Below are 16374 nucleotides of genomic sequence, written 5' to 3'. Positions count from 1 at the left end.
AGAAGTGCCGGTTCCATTCCCCTTCCGTTGACTACCTGGGCTTCGTCGTTGAGAGGGGACAGACCCGGGCCGACCCCTGCAAGATCCAGGCTGTGGTGGACTAGCCTGATCCCACATCCCGGAAGGAATTACGGAGCTTCCTCGGGTTGGCGAACTTCTATAGGAGGTTCATTAGGAACTACAGCCGCATGGCAGAACCTCTCACCAGGCTGACCTCCCCCTCCCAGCCGTTCATCTGGTCCCCGGCTGCCCGCTCTGCGTTCCAGTCCCTCAAGGAGAGGTTCACCAGCGCCCCGGTCCTGCTCCACCCCGACCCCAAGAGGCAGTTCATCGTGGAAGTGGATGCTTCGGACACCGGGTTGGGAGCTGTCCTCTCCTAGCGGTCAGCGTCTGACCAGAAGGTCCATCCATGCGCCGCCTTCTCTTGCCGGTTCCTCCCCGCCGAGGAGAACTACGATGTCGGGAACCGGGAGCTGCTGGCAGTGGTGGCTGCTCTAGAGGAGTGGCGCCATTGGCTGGAGGGAGCGGAACAGCGTTCACCATCTGGACTGATCATAAGAACTTGACGTTCATCCGAGCAACCAAGCGTCTCAATGGTCGACAGGCACGGTGGGCCAGCTTCCTCAGTCGGTTTGACTTCACGCTGACTTATCGCCCTGGGTCCCGCAACACGAAGGCAGACTCCCTGTCCCGACAATACTCGAGGAGGGAGCCAGCTACAGAGGAGCCGACTCCCATCCTTCCTGAGGCCAGGGTGGTTGGCGTGGTTACCTGAGGCATCGAGACCGTGGTCAGGCAGGCGTTGCGCTCCCATCCCGCCCCGAGCCACGTGCCTCCACGCCGCCTGTTCGTCCCGGACTCAGTCCGGTCCCGGGTTCTTCAGTGGGGCCATGCCAGTCAGTTTGCTTGCCACCTGGGTGTCCACCGCACCTTCACCTTCCTGGCTCGGCGTTTCTGGTGGCCCACCATGAGGAACGACGTCAGGGACTTCGTAAAGGCCTGCTCCGTCTATGCTCGCAGCAAGGCCTCTCACCAGGCACCCGCGGGTCTGCTGCAGCCTCTCCCAACTCCAAGCCGGCCCTGGTCTCATGTGGCATTGGATTTTGCCTCCGGACTGTCTCTCTCCCAGTGTAACACTGTGATCCTGACAGTGGTGGACCGCTTCAGTAAGGGAGTGCACCTGGTGGCCCTCCCCAAACTCCCATCGGCTTGTGAGACGGCGGACCTCCTGACGAGCCACGTGTTCCGTCTCCACGGCCTTGCCCTGGACGTGGTCTCGGACCAAGGGCCCCAGTTCGTCTCCCAGGTATGGCGGGCTTTTTGTAAGGGGTTGGGTGCTTCTGTTAGTCTCTCCTCTGGATATCACCCACAGGCTAACGGGCAGACGGAGAGGATGAACCAGAGCGTGGAGTCTGCCCTCCGGTGCGTGGCCGCCAAGAAGCCCAGCTCCTGGAGTCGGTTCCTCCCTTGGGTCGAGTATGCCATCAACTCCCTGGTCAGCTCTGCCACCGGCCTCTCACCTTTTGAGGTGTCCCTGGGCTACCAGCCAGCTCTCTTTGCTGTGCAGGAGTCGGAAGTGGCAGTTCCCTCCATGCAGGCCCATCTGAACCGGTGTCGTCGCGTCTGGGAGGTGACCAGAGCTGCTCTGCTCCGGGCAGCTGAGCGCGCCAGTCGGGGAGCCAACCGACGCCGGTCCCCAGCGCATACGTACCAACCAGGCCAAAGGGTGTGGCTGTCCTCGAAGGACCTCCCACTTCAGTCCACCGCGAAGAAGCTGAACCCCCGGTTTGTCGGGCCCTTTGAGATCAGGAAGGTGCTCAGTCCCGCGTCGGTGAGTCTGAAGCTTCCGGCTTCCTTGAAGATCCATCCTGTTTTTCATGTGTCTCGGGTTAAGCCTGTCTCCCACAGTCCTCTGATGCCTCCGGCCCCAGCTCCGCCTCCCCCTGAGATCGTGGATGGGCACCCCCAGTGGAAGGTCCGCCGGCTGCTGGACGTCCTGTGCCGAGGACGGGGGTTCCAGTATTTGGTGTACTTGGAAGGCTAGGGTCCGGAGGAACGTAGCTGGGTCTCCCGCCAGCTCATCCTCGACCCTGGGCTGCTCACTGAGTTCCATCATTCCCATCCCGACAAGCCGGGCAAGTCGCCTGGTGGCTCCCGTGGAGGGAGGGGTACTGTTACGGCCCGCCCACCCCGCGCCGGCAGCCAATCAGCTCGTCAGGGCCGGGCTTAGTCGTCAGGGCTGGGCTTAAGTTTGCTGGTCTCCCAGCGCCCGTTGTCAGTTCGTGCCGTAACCTCCTCGCAGTAGTGGTTACTCTTCCCTCCCGGTGCATTTCTCTCCGAGTTTATCTCAGCCCTTGGTTTATGGTTTTCTTTGTAAAGTTTCCCTGTGGAAGTATCCTGCCGTGTTCCCAGTTTGGATTACCCGTGAGTTTTTTTCCTTGGACTTCCCGTTTTCTTGTCGCTCATTGCCCTCCTGTGTTTGACCGTTGTACGAGCAAGTAATAAAGTACGCCAGTTTCGGCTAACCTCATCTCTGCCTGGTGTCGTGCGATTGGGGTCTTCCACAAACCCTAACAAGCTAAAGATTATGGACCATAGCAAAGACCAGAGCGGCCACGACACTGTGCATGCTGTAAGCAGGAAAACATACAGACTAGAAGCAGCACAAAAAGCTACAAAGCAAAGAGAAAGCAGCACAGCAAACGGAGCATGTAGCCACTCTGGAGGGCAACATAGTGCCAAAGTTGTATGCCCAGCCAAGGGGAAACAATGCATTAAATCCACACAAAAAAATCAATCATTTTGCAAAAGCATGCAAATCAAAATTCCCACCACAGACAAAACCTTACCGCAGTACAGTGCACACTGTTGGAGAGAACACCGTCACGTCAACCCCATCGGCGGTATGTCTCAGGCTCCCCGCCGCCCTACGGGTTCACCCAATGTTCCATGTGTCTAAGATTAAGCTTGTGTCCTCTAGTCCCCTTATGCCCCCTGCCCCAGCTCCGCCTCCTCCACAGATGGTGGACGGGCACCCCCAGTGGTCTGTCCGGCGGCTGCTGGACGTGCGCCGCTGGGGCCGGGGATTCCAGTATCTGGTGGACTGGGAGGGTTACGGTCCCGTGGAGCGCAGCTGGGTGTCCCGTCAGCTCATCATGGACCCTTCTCTCGTGCGGGACTCCTACGTCGCCCACCCCGACAAGCCTGGTCGGTCGCCCAGTGCCTTCTGTAGGGGGAGGGGTACTGTTACGGCGGTCTCTACTGCCCACTCCGTTTTCCCGCCTCCACCTCAGCCCTCTCCTATAGGGCGCGCTCTGCGCGTTCCCTCTCACCGGGCTCTGACATTCCCGGGACTTCAGCGCGCGCTGCCAGAGAGATGCGCTCTCGTCACAAGAGGCAGCGGTAACGAGCGAGGCTCGTCCTCGTCCCACACCTTGTCCCGATCTTCAATCACCTCACCTGTCTTCCATCTCCATTCAACTTATCCATAAGAACCTGGTTGCACTTCTAACAGCGCGAGTTCGTGCCATAACCTCTGTGGTAACGTACCTCGCCTCTAGTGTTCATGTTACTTGTTTCATGGCTGTAGTTCATTTATTGTCGTCTCAAGTTCGCGTTCAAGTTTCAAGGAGTTACTTTTGTACTGCTTGCCTATTACCTCCAACCTCGTTATTTTCTCCTGCCCTAAGGACTGTTGGGATTCCAGGAGCAAGCTCAAGCAAGCCACTACTCGCCGTTCTTCTCCATTCATCTCCGCTACTCCCTCTCATTCATTAAATCGCCCACTGGGCTTCAACTTGCTTCCTGCCTCCTGACTTGTGCATTTGGGTTCTGGGACTGAAACATAACACTAACCTGGCTGACTCACCCAGTTTTGGCAAATTAAGAGAATCAAAGAAGCCGGTAAAGTCTACACTAGTGGCCTGAGATTTAGCGGTGTATAATTCTGAATAAAATTATTTAAACTCGGTTGTTTATTTCTCTATGGTTATTTAAAAAATCACCTGTTTTGGATTTAATTTTGTGAATTGCACGGATCGCCTGTGCCCCCCTTAATTGTCTGGCCAACAGCCTCTCCGGTTTGTCGCCCAACTCGAAATGTCTCTGTCTGCGCTTGAGTAAGAGTTTGCTAAGTCAATGATTGAAATACAATAGGTGAGGGGAAGTACCTCAATCGCCTCAGTCCCAGCTCCAAAGCAATCGGTGGCGGTAATGCACTCTTTCGTCTTTTGACGTGAAACATAACTCACGAAGAAGAAGTAGGGGCCGAAGAAGAAGAACATAATACGTAGAAAACGAAAACAACGTGGTTAACGTGAATTATCACATTACCTTTCAAAGCTGTTACCTGTGGAAGAAGGACAGCGATATTTTTCGTCCGTACCAGACATAGGTAAGTTGTTTCATTGTTCGTTTACCACCGTTGCATTAAAATATCAACACCAACAACTCATTGGCGACCATGAAGTTAAAACTAGCAAAACAAACTGGCTATCGTTAGCTCGCTGTACGTTATTAATTTACCTACGTATGTAGCTGACAAACGTTCCGACACGTCTTAACCAAATGGGATAGCGCAAAGAAGATAACATAAAGGTTTGTATTATGTCCGCCATCTCCTAAATTTCTTGTCCCATTTAGCATTCAAACTCAATTATCGTTATCACTCACCTCACTGACGCTTTCCCGCTTCAGCATTGCCAGATGGGAAATGGTAAAAGTATTGCGTATTACTACTACTGCCACTACTATGTTACATGTTAAACGTATCGTATTTTGGGGAAAATTATCTTACGCGAGACATAACGTAGAGAAAAAAGTATGCGTAAATTTGTAATGTCAGAAAGCACGTATTTATTGAGACGATTGACTTTTGACACCGCATACAAACCTAGCCACATTGTTAAAAAAATGCTGGCGTAGTTAAATGATGCGTCGAAGGGGGTTAGTATTTCGAGACTCACTCAAAAAAAATGTCCCAACGTTGAAAATAAATGCACAGCTGGTCAGTAAACTAAAGGCTATAATAGTAAACGACACGAGTTGTCGCCTGTTCACCATCTAGTCCGATAGGGCATACAGTGCATCCGGAAAGTATTCACACCCCTTCACTTTCCCCACATTTTGTTATGTTACAGCCTTATTCCAAAATGGATTAAATTCCTTTTTTTCCCTCATCAATCTACACACAATACCCCATAATGACAAAGTGAAAAAGGTTTTGTAGAAATTTTTGCAAATTTATTAAAAATAAAAAACTGAAATATTGCATGTACATAAGTATTCACACCCTTTGCTATGACACTCAAAATTGAGCTCAGGTTCATCCTGTTTCCACTGATCATCCTTAAGATGTTTCTTCATCTTGATTGGAGTCCACCTGTAGTAAATTCAATTGATTGGACATGATTTGGAAAGGCACACACCTGTCTATGTAAGGTCCCGCTGTTGACACTGCATGTCAGAGCAGAAACCAAGCCATGAAGTCAAAGGAATTGTCTGTGGACCTCCGAGACAGGATTGTATCGAGGCACAGATCTGGGGAAGGGTACAAAAAAAATTCTACAGCTTTGAAGGTCCCGAAGAGCACAGTGGTCTCCATCATTCGTAAATGGAAGAAGTTTGGATCCACCAGGACTCTTCCTAGAGCTGGCCGCCCAGCCAAACTGAGCAATCGGGGGAGAAGGGCCTTGGTCAGGGAGGTGACCAAGAAGCTCTGTCACTCGGACAGAGCTCCAGCATTCCTCTGTGGAGATGGGAGAACCTTCCAGAAGGACAACCATCTCTGCAGCACTCCACCAATCAGGCCTTTATGGTAGAGTGGCCAGACGGAAGCCTCTGCTCAGTTAAAGGCACATGACAGCCCACTTGGAGTTTGCTAGAAAGCACCTAAAGGACTCTCAGACCATGAGAAACAAGATTCTCTGGTCTGATGAAACCAAGATTGAACTCTTTGGCTTGAATGCCAAACGTCACGTCTGGAGGAAACCAGGCACCTCTCATCACCTTGCTAATACCATCCCTACATTGAAGCATGATGGTGGCAACATCATGCTGTGGGGATGTTCTTCAGCGGCAGGAACTGGGAGACTAGTCAGGATCGAGGGAAAGATTAATGCAGCAAAGTACAGAGAGATCCTTGGTGAAAACCTGCTCCAGAGCACTCAGGACCTCAGACTGGGGTGAAAGTTTACTTTTCAACACAACAACGACCCTAAGCACATAGCCAAGACAACGAAGGAGACAAGTCTGTGAATGTCCTTGCGTGGCCCAGCCAGAGCCCAGACTTGAACCGCATTGAACATCTCTGGAAAGACCTGAAAATAGCTGTGCAGTGATGCTCCCCATCTAACCTTACAGAGCTTGAGAGGATCTGCAGAGAAGAATGGGAGAAATACCCCAAATATAGGTGTGCCAAGCTTGTAGCTTTGTACCCGAGGAGATTTGAGGCTGTAATCGCTGCCAAGGGTGCCTCAACCAAGCACTGAGTAAAGGGTGTGAATACTTATGTACATGCAATATTTCAGTTTTTTATTTTTAATAAATTTGCAAACATTGCTACAAAACCTTTTTCGCTTTGTCATTATGGGGTATTGTATGTAGATTGATGAGAAAAAAAAGGAATTTAATCCATTTTGGAATAAGGCTGTAACATAACAAAATGTGGGGAAAGTGAAGGGGTGTGAATACTTTCCAGATGCACTGTAGGTGTCAACAGGCATTGCACATGGCAATGCATAGGGTGCATAGAAGCGTTTTATTATTATTTTGTATTTTATTAATACCATCAGGGGTGGCATGGTGGCGCAGTGGTTAGCGCGGTCGCCTCACAGCAAGAAGGTCCTGGGTTCGAGCCCCGGGTAGTCCAACCTTGGTGGGTCATCCCGGGTTGTCCTCTGTGTGGAGTTTGCATGTTCTCCCCGTGTCTGCGTGGGTTTCCTCCGGGGGCTCCGGTTTCTGGAGTCAGGTGAATTGGCTGTACTAAATTGTCCCTGGGTATGAATGTTTGTGTGTGTATGTCTCGGCCCTGTGATGGCCTGGCGGCCTGTCCAGGGTGTCTCCCCGCCTGCCGCCCGATGACTGCTGGAATAGGATCCAGCATCCCTGCAACCCTTAGAGCAGGATAAGTGGTTCAGCTAATGGATGGATGGATTAATACCTTCAGGTGTGGGGATGTTCATGAAAGAGTTTGATCTTTTACCTTCATCTTAAAGATGGAGAGGGACTCAGCGGATTGAATGGACTTCGGTAAACTCGCTCCGCCACCAGGGAACTACAGAAGAGAAGAGTCTGGCTAGTGACTTGGAGCCCCGTTATGGCAGAAGTGCCAGTCGCCTTTCATTGGCAGAGCGTAGTGAGCAGGACTGAGTCTAGACCTCAGTGAGAGAGTTCAGGTAGGCAGTAGCCATTGTAGTTGCTGTTTTGTAAGCGATCATCAAGGTTTTGAATTTGATGTGGGCAGCAAGTTGAAGTGACGTGCAGTTTTGGGTTAGTTGAAGACCAGACGCCCCACCGTGTTCTGGATAATTTGCAGAGGTTTGAAAGTGCATGCAGGGAGACCTGCCAGCAAGGAGTTGCGGTAGTCAATGCCTGATATTACAAGAGCCTGTACCAGGAGTTGTGCTGCATGCTCAGACAGGTAGGGTCTAATTTTCCTGATGTTGTACAGGGCAAATCGGCATGACCTTAAAGGTTAGTTGGTCATCACTCATGACACCCAGATTTCGGGCAGACTTTGTGGGCATGAGTTGGGTTGATCCGAGCTGGGTATTGATCTGTTGTTGTATGGATGGACTGGCTGCAATGACAAGGAGCTCAGTCTTAGATAGGTTAAGCTGAAGGTGGCATTCTTTCATCTATGCAGCGATATCAGCAAGCCATGGCTATATCCGTGCTGAGACTGTGAGGTCATCTGGTCGGAATGATCGGAAAAGGTGGGCATCGTCAGCATAGCAATGGTATGAGAAACCATGGGAGCGGATGGTTGCACCAAGTGAGGTGGTGTATATTGAGAAGAGAAGGGGACTGAGCACTGTCCCTTGAGGCACCCCTGTGGATAAGCCGTGCGCTTTGGACATTTCTCCCCTCCAAGATACTCTAAAACAGCTCCCTGAGAGGTAGGACATGAACCACTGGAGGGCAGATCCTGAGATTTGACGAGCTCATTTAACTTGTAATATTATGCCGATAACTGCATTGCACTGGGTTAAAATAGTACTGGCCCGTAAGTTAGAGCATTCAATATAAAATAGCTAAAATTTCTGATTTGTAAAGAGGATTTAATTAATGTTTTAAGTTAATGACAGCCATGTAGTGGTGTCGGTTGCGAACGAGTCGGCTTAGTGCTCCCATGTGAGAGCCGATTTCTTTTTTTTAAATTTTTGTAACTTAATACAAGACAGAATAATGGGATGATCCTACAATGTATTTTTTTTTTTTTGGAATACGATCCAGAAACGTCTCACTTTGGATAATGGTATTAAGTGCAGAGCATGATGAGACTTTTGTATGTTGCGCCGATCGCTAGCATACAAAATGTACACTATATGGACAAAAGTATTGGGATACACCTCTTAATCATAAGGTGTTTCATTCAGACCCATTGCCACAGGTGTATAAAATGAAGCAGCTAGCCATGCAGTCTGCGTTTGCAAACATTTGTGAAAGAATGGGTCATTCTGAAGAACTCAGTGAATTGGAGCATGGTACTGTCATAGGATGCCACCTTTGCAATAAGCCAGTTCATGAAATGTCTTCCCTGATAGGTATTCCACGGTCAACTTTAAGTGGTATTGTTGAAAAGTAGAAGCGTTTAGGAACAACAGCAACTCAGCCATGAAGTGGCAGACCACGTAAAGTCACACAGTGGGGTCAACGAGTGCTGAGGCGCATAGTGCGTAAAAATCGCCAACGCTCTGTTGAGTCAGTAACTGCAGAGTTCTAAACTTCCTCTGGCATTAACATCAGCACAGAAACTGTGTGGGGAGCTTCATGGAATAGGTTTCCATGGCTGAGCAGCTGCATGCAAGCCTTACATCACCAAGCACAATGCCAAGCATCGGATGGAGTGGTGTAAAGCACACTGCCACTGGAGTGACGAAATACGCTTCTCTGTCTGGCAGTCTGATGGACGAGTCTGGGTATGGCGTATGCCAGGAGAACATTACCTGCCTGACTGAATTGTGCCAACTGCAAAGTTTGGTGGAGTAGGGATAATGGTATGGGGTTGTTATTCAGGGGTTGGCCTAGGCCCCTTAGTTCCAGTGAAGGGAAAACTTAATGCTTCAGCATACTAAGACATTTTGGACAATTCTATGCTTCCAACTTTGTGGGGACAATTTGGGGAGGGCCCTTTTCTGTTCCAGCATGACTGCCCCAATGCACAAAGTAAGGTCCATTAAGACATGGTTGGGTGAGTTTGGTGTGGAAGAACTTGACTGGCCTGCACAGAGCCTGACCTCAACCCCATCGAACACCTTTGGGTGAACTAGAACAGAGATTGCGAGCCAGGTCTTCTCGTCCAACATCAGTGCCTGACCTCACAAATGCTCTTCTGGATGAATGGGCAAAAATTCCCACAGACCCACTACAAAATTTGTGGAAAGCCTTCCCAGAAGAGTGGAAGCTGTTATAGCTGCAAAGGGGGGGACCAACTCCATATTAATGCCTATGCGGCATGGTGGTGCAGTGGTTAGCGCGGTCGCCTCATAGCAAGAAGGTCCTGGGTTCGAGCCCCGGGGCAGTCCAACCTTGGTGGGTCATCCCGGGTTGTCCTCTGTGTGGAGTTTGCATGTTCTCCCCGTGTCTGTGTGGGTTTCCTCCGGGAGCTCCAATTTTCTACCACATTCCAAAGACATGCAAGTCAGGTGAATTGGCTGTACTAAATTGTCCGTAGGAATGAATGTGTGTGTGTGTGTGCGTGTGTGCGTGCGTGCATGCGTGTGCACCCTGTGATGGCCTGGCGGCCTGTCCAGGGTGTCTCCCCACCTGCCGCCCAATGACTGCTGGAATAGGGAATAGGCTCCAGCATCCTCGCGACCCTGAGAGCAGGATAAGCGGTTAAGGTGATGGGTGGATGGATGGATTTAGTGTCCCAATACTTTTGTCCATATAGTGTTGTTCCATATGATTAAAATGTTCAATACACATGCATAATAGGGTTTGATGTTTTTACATTATTTATTGTTAAAATTATTGTATTCTGGAAATTATAAGGTTTAGTATAAGGTAGCGTACTATGGGTTTCAGTCAGGGCCTTAAGTAATGAACTCCCCCCCACACACACACTAACACACAAATTTCTCATAATGGTGCTGAGACAGCCACCACAGCCACATACAAAATACACTATCACACATATACACTACTTGATCAACAACAATAAGACAGCTGATCTTCAACCTCAGTGCACACCACTGTGCACTATAGCAGCTATTGCAGCATCAGCATCAGATCTTCCTTCATGTCACTCAGCAACCAGATTGCACACACAAATCACATGGCACAAACACAAAAACAACTAGAAGAGTGCACTCAGTAGAGTGCAGATCTCCCCTTCTCTGGTTTTTCGACTTGGTGACAAAGCACCCTTTTTTTTCGCCTACCAGGTGAAGGGGCCCTTATGTGTTTAAATGTTGCGGTTTTCATGATATGAAATAAATGTAGTCGAATGACTCATTCATTCTAAAGCAATAAAACAATGGTGAGAAAACAAGCCACGTATTATTGTAGCTACTGAGATGATTTCCAGCTGTGACTGTGATTAATCCTACTCTTGAAATTTTATTTTTATTGTGGAGTTTTAACATTGGAGTCCATAGCACCTCCACAGACATGGTGATAAGATGAATAAAGCAAATTATTTTTGGTTCATACAGTTTTCCTCAAATTTTCCTGTGCTGAGATCAACAGTGAATGATTTTCTGACTTGTGAAATATGATGTCTCATTTACTTTCAACACTCATACCCGAATACATAATGGGAACTGTCGCTGCCCAATCTAAATTAACAGTGTGCATGCATGCAGCGACAAAGAGCAGCTAGAGAGTGAATGAGGAGAGGGAGTGGTGATAGTAAAAACAAATGTTTTCCAAAGAGTTTTAATCACCGCAACCACAAAAAGTTCCTGATCATACAGTCATAACTGCATAAAAAACTTTACGCTGATAGGTCCAGTAGTTTGCATGGTTAGCCGCAGACAGACACACACACGAGACTAACCGTATATGGCCAGGCGGAGATAACACATTTCCACAGTGTATGTAGTGTTCACTAGTCACTCGCGGAACTTCAACAAATTAAAGTAGAGCTACATTACCAGTGTACAATTCAATAAGAAAAATGTGCACACCAACCTGGAGTTGAAATTCGCCAGTTGAGAGACTTATGGCAGCCTTCTCTCGCAAAATCCATCCAGTATTTAGTCTGTATGGGAGAACATGTAAAAAAAAACCGCAGAGAATCCTACCAGATTCGCAAAAAACATGAAGTAGATCGGCAACAACATTGTCAGTAGCTGTTAATGCGGTGGCCATTGCGCGTAATTTGCGCACAACCCACTCAAGCTCAAAGTTGATGATGACACCGGGGCTAGTACCGATCCATCGCAGAGCCCTTGGGTTGTTCTGTCACTACACATCAAATTTTGATTGGCTGATGATATGGTCACTCAAAGTTGTAATCAGTTTGCAAATTGGGGCTTCAAGCAAAAGCTAGCAATACAAAAAAGTGCTAGTCCAAGGAGCTGTGATGATTTAGATAACAAAGGAAATCCCTGCTCAGCCCGAGGAGAAACCAAGTAATTGAATCCAGACACATTTCAGGCACACTACGATTTAACTACGAAAAACAAATTGATTTTGATTTTGCCAGGGCCAGCAGAGAAGGCCCTGATTGATGGCCCTGACAGCTCACCACTGCACACAATGTACTAGAAGTGTGTGTGATTGTGTGGACAGTTGCAATAAAAATTACTACCTCTGTACTGATGCAAAATTTAACATTCAACTAAAGTATAATTTTATCCATCTTTTCAAACTCAATGTAAATTTAGTATTATGGTAAATTAATCATAATTTTTGTGTCTCTTAATTTTGGAAAAATTAGCATGTTTTCTTTGGGCACCATTCATTGCTTCATGCAACTGTATTTTACCAAATGAACTCTGTCAATCTTTCTAAAACAGTGTACATGAATGTTTTTTTTTTTTTAGGTAACTGCCAAGGGTGATGTAGAATCTCATGTAGGATACTGTCTCCATTGCTCTTTCTTTGCTGACTCACACTCAACTCTCTTAGGAATGCACCGATATCCATGCTGTTACTGGATACTGGGTCATTACTAGGCTAAAATGGAGTGTTATCTGAGATTTTACCCAAGACTAAATTCCAAGCTAAAAGTTATGAGTAACATGTCATGAATAAAAACAGAATGGCTTGATGTACTGCATTTTTGGCACATAGAAGCCTGTATTTTTTTAATGGTGAAAAAACCCCGTAATTGCTTCTATTGACAGTGAAAAAGTGATATCAGTGCACCCCTTCTCTTTCTGAGACATTATTCAAGCTATTTCAAATGATCTATCTATTATTTAGTCATGCCATCAAACTCCATCTGATTGTCTTCTCTTCTATTTAAAGTTATGGATGCTGAGGGTTTTGGGGAGCTCTTGCAGCAGGCAGAGCAGCTAGCTGCTGAGACAGAGGCAATATCTGAACTGCCTCACGTTGAGAAGAACCTCCAGGAGATCCAGCAGGCTGGGGAGAGGCTCAGATCCCGCACCCTGACCCGTACCTCACAGGATGCTGCTGATGTCAAGGCGTAAGTGATACAACATGAACCACGATCTGCACACACACACTTGCATGTTGCATTGCCAGAAAATCCTCTGAGCTAAATTTTTGTTCGCACAGGGCTTTTCAAAATAATACTTCTTAAGTGAGTCTTCTACTCTCAATAGAACTGGGCAGCACAGGGGGCCAGTGGTTAGCGCTGTTGTTTCAAAGCAAGAAGGTCCGGGGTTCGACCCCCAGGCCGTCCAAGGTCCTGGAGTTTGCATGTTCTCCCCAAGTCTGCGTGGGTTTCCTCCAGATGCTCAGGTTTTCTCCCACCATCAACACACACTGCTTCCAGTGTGTATTGGGGTGGGTTAAATGCCGAGAATGAATTTCCCCCCGGAGATTAACAAAAGTACATTTCATCTTATCTCATCTTGATGTACAAAAACAAAAAAACCTTTTAAATGGATTGGTATGTTGATTCATTGCTGATGGTGCTTTTAAAAATCAATCAGAAAAAAATCAGTTTAGAAACCAAGTTTAACACACAAAATCATTTTATCAATTCAGTCGGCAATGGTTGTACTCTAGTTTGTCAGTATCCTTCTCACCCTTGATGTATATCTGTGATCTTTTCTTTTGCTGCTTTTAACTTGAAAGCTACGTGATAAGATGTTTGTTGTGATGTTTTCTTTTTGTTGCTAATTCTTGACCACTGAATATTATGGATTCCTGCTTCCAATGAAACATAAAGGGGTTTTTGCATCAAATGTGTAAACTACACGCCGTCATGGTCAGACCGGTCTCATATACACTACATGGGCAAAAGTATGTGGGCACCCGAACATCACACCCATATCAGAATCAGAAATACTTTATTCATCCCCGAGGGGAATTGGGTCCTATTAAAGACACTCGCGCTCTGGTAAAGAAAAACTAACAAGATACATGATAACAAGAAAATAGAAATAAATAGAAATAGAAGATAACATAGAAATAATAATAAAATATGTAAATATATGTGCACCATGCCCCAGCACATAACACCCAATCTAGTATACTGTATTACTACAGCATGAAACAAACAGCACAAACAAACACCCAACAGGGTAAAATAAGTCGAAGGGCCAGTCTGACTATTGACTCAGAAGAGGAGTTGTAAAGTTTGATGGCCACAGGCAGGAATGACCTCCTGTGGTGCTCTGTAGTGCATTTTGTCGGAATGAGTCTATCCACTAAAAGTACTCCTGTGTCCGACCAGCATGTCATGGAGTTGGTGGGAGACATTGTCCATGATGGCACATAACTTTAACAGCATCCTCATCTCAGAAACCGCCGCCAGGGAGTCCAGCTCCACCCCCACAATGTCACCGGCCTTGTGGATCAGTTTATTGAGCCTGTTTGCATCCGCTACCCTCAACCTGCTGCCCCAACACACAACAGCAAACAGGAGATCTCTGGGCACCACAGACTCATACCACATCCTCAGCATTGTTTGGCAGATGTTGAAGGACCTCAGCCTCCTGAAAAAGTAGACAGCTCTGTCCCTTCTTGTAGAGGACATCAGTGTTTTTAGCCCAGTCCAATACATTGTCTAGATACACTCCATGGTACTTCTAGTATTCCACAGTATCCACACTGAGCCCCTGGATGGAAACAGGGGTCACTGGTGTCATGTCCTGCCTCAAATCAACAACCAGCTCTCAGCCTCCTCTCCTTTGTTGATGCATCCAATTATAGCAGAGTCATCAGAGAACTTCTGAAGATGGCAGGACTCTGTGTGGTAGTTGAAGTCCATGGTGTAGAGGGTGAAAAGGGAGGGAGACAGGACCATCCCCTGCAGAGCTCGTGTTGCAAGTGCATATACTGTGGTCTACCGATAAGGTAGTCAACAATCCAGGACACCATGGGGGCATCTACTTGCATTGCGGTCAGCTTCTTACCCAGTAGAGCCAGCTGAATGGTGTTGAAGGCACTAGAGAAGTCAAAGAACATGACCCTCACAGTGCTCGCTGGCTTATCCAGGTGGGCGTAGGCACGGTTAAACAAGTAAATGATGCATCCTCAACTCCCAGTCGGGGCTGGTAGGCAAACTGGAGGAGGTCTAAGTGTGGCTTGACCGTGGGCTAAAGCTGCTCATGAATAAGTCTTTCCAGGGTCTTCATAATGTGGGAGGTCAATAGGGCTGGGACGATACTGGATCGAATTCCAAATCGTTCGATACACTCTTCACGGTTTGATGCGCTCCCCATTTCGCGATTGTGTGTTATTAACACTAGAACGACCGAGATTTCACTCCTACCTAAAACGACCATGGGCGGTCAAAAGACTGCCGGTTTTTAAACTCTGTAGTCTGTCAAGATAAATACCCAATTGAGAAATTAATGCATCGCATATGTTCGTATATCTGTTAAGAAATGATTGACACCAAAATTAACGTTTTAATACCTTTAATACTATTTTTCAAACGATTTAAAATCGCTGCTGTCCAATACCTGTAAATACTACAACGCCTCGGTGGTAGTCATGGTGCGTCTGAAATGGCGTCTGTAACAAGACATGTCGGCAGTAATACCTGAAAAACAAAACGGAAAACAGATATTGCTCATCTAACAAACGTAACAAGGTCTATAAAACGAGGCAATCTATTTTTAACGCCTATAGCAAGATGTTTCAAAAAGACATTCCTCCTAACCCCATATGTGCCCTATTTGGTTTTGCTCCAGAAGCTCGTACCCTTAAAGGTAATGCACATGTAATTATAGCATTTACCTCCTTGCTTGCTAGATGTCTTTGTTCTCTCATGGAAGCAACAAGCATCGCTTAATTTTTCCAGGTGGATTAAAGACATTATGCAGTTTTTGAAACTTGAGAAAATCATAAAATCATACACACCCTCTATACAAAAGTTTATGAAGATTTGGACCCCCTTTTTCGAGTATTACAAGAGCTTACAAATCCCGCTCAATAAGGAAGATTAGAGTTAGATTGAGGTGGCAGGGAACCCCCCCCCCTTTTTTTTTGTCTGTTTATTTTCCTTTTTTTTCCCATAGCTATTTGTGTATTGTGAATAATATGTATGACAAGATATATGTGCAATCTGTGAACTAATCTATGTATATGGATTAGGTTAATGCATTTATGGTTATATATTCATGTGTCTGTGCATGAAAATGTATTGTGAAAAATGAATAATTTTTTTTAAAGAGAAATAACCATTGAAACAGTCCCAAACAACAACCAGAACTTTAAAAACTACTAGAATGACGTTTTTAAACTCTATATTCTGTCAAGCTAAATACCCAATTGAGATGTTAGTATGTCTGTTAAGAAACGACTGACACCACAATTAACATTTTAACAACTTAAAATTGTTTGAAAAATAGTATTAAAGTCGCCGGTGTCCAACGCCTGCAAATGCTGCAGTGCCTCGGTGGTAGTCATGGTGCGTCTGAGATGGCGTCTGTACCCAGACATGTTGGAACTAATACCTGAAAAACAAAATGGAAAACACATATTGCTGATCTAACAAACGTAACAAGGCCTGTAAAACGTGACATGTTAAAAAAGAACTGAATGTTGCGAAGGAAATGATGT

The 16374-nt window shown here is 46.8% G+C and overlaps 1 protein-coding gene across 2 annotated transcripts in view; it reads left to right on the top strand.

Moving 5' to 3' along the window:
- Window positions 1–4266: 4266 nt before the first annotated feature.
- Window positions 4267–16374, top strand: part of nup93 (nucleoporin 93) — a 133536-nt gene continuing 121428 nt past the window's right edge. For both annotated transcript variants that reach the window (XM_056281890.1, XM_056281889.1), the window contains exons 1-2: window positions 4267–4393; window positions 12640–12820. In XM_056281890.1, coding sequence (XP_056137865.1) covers window positions 12642–12820 — 179 coding nt within the window. In that variant the 5' untranslated portion in view covers window positions 4267–4393; window positions 12640–12641. The remainder of the gene's footprint in view (window positions 4394–12639; window positions 12821–16374) is intronic.

This window comes from Lampris incognitus, chromosome 6, assembly GCF_029633865.1.
Source record: "Lampris incognitus isolate fLamInc1 chromosome 6, fLamInc1.hap2, whole genome shotgun sequence".
Classification (NCBI taxonomy): domain Eukaryota; kingdom Metazoa; phylum Chordata; class Actinopteri; order Lampriformes; family Lampridae; genus Lampris; species Lampris incognitus.
This window is presented reverse-complemented; position numbering and strand designations above follow the sequence as displayed.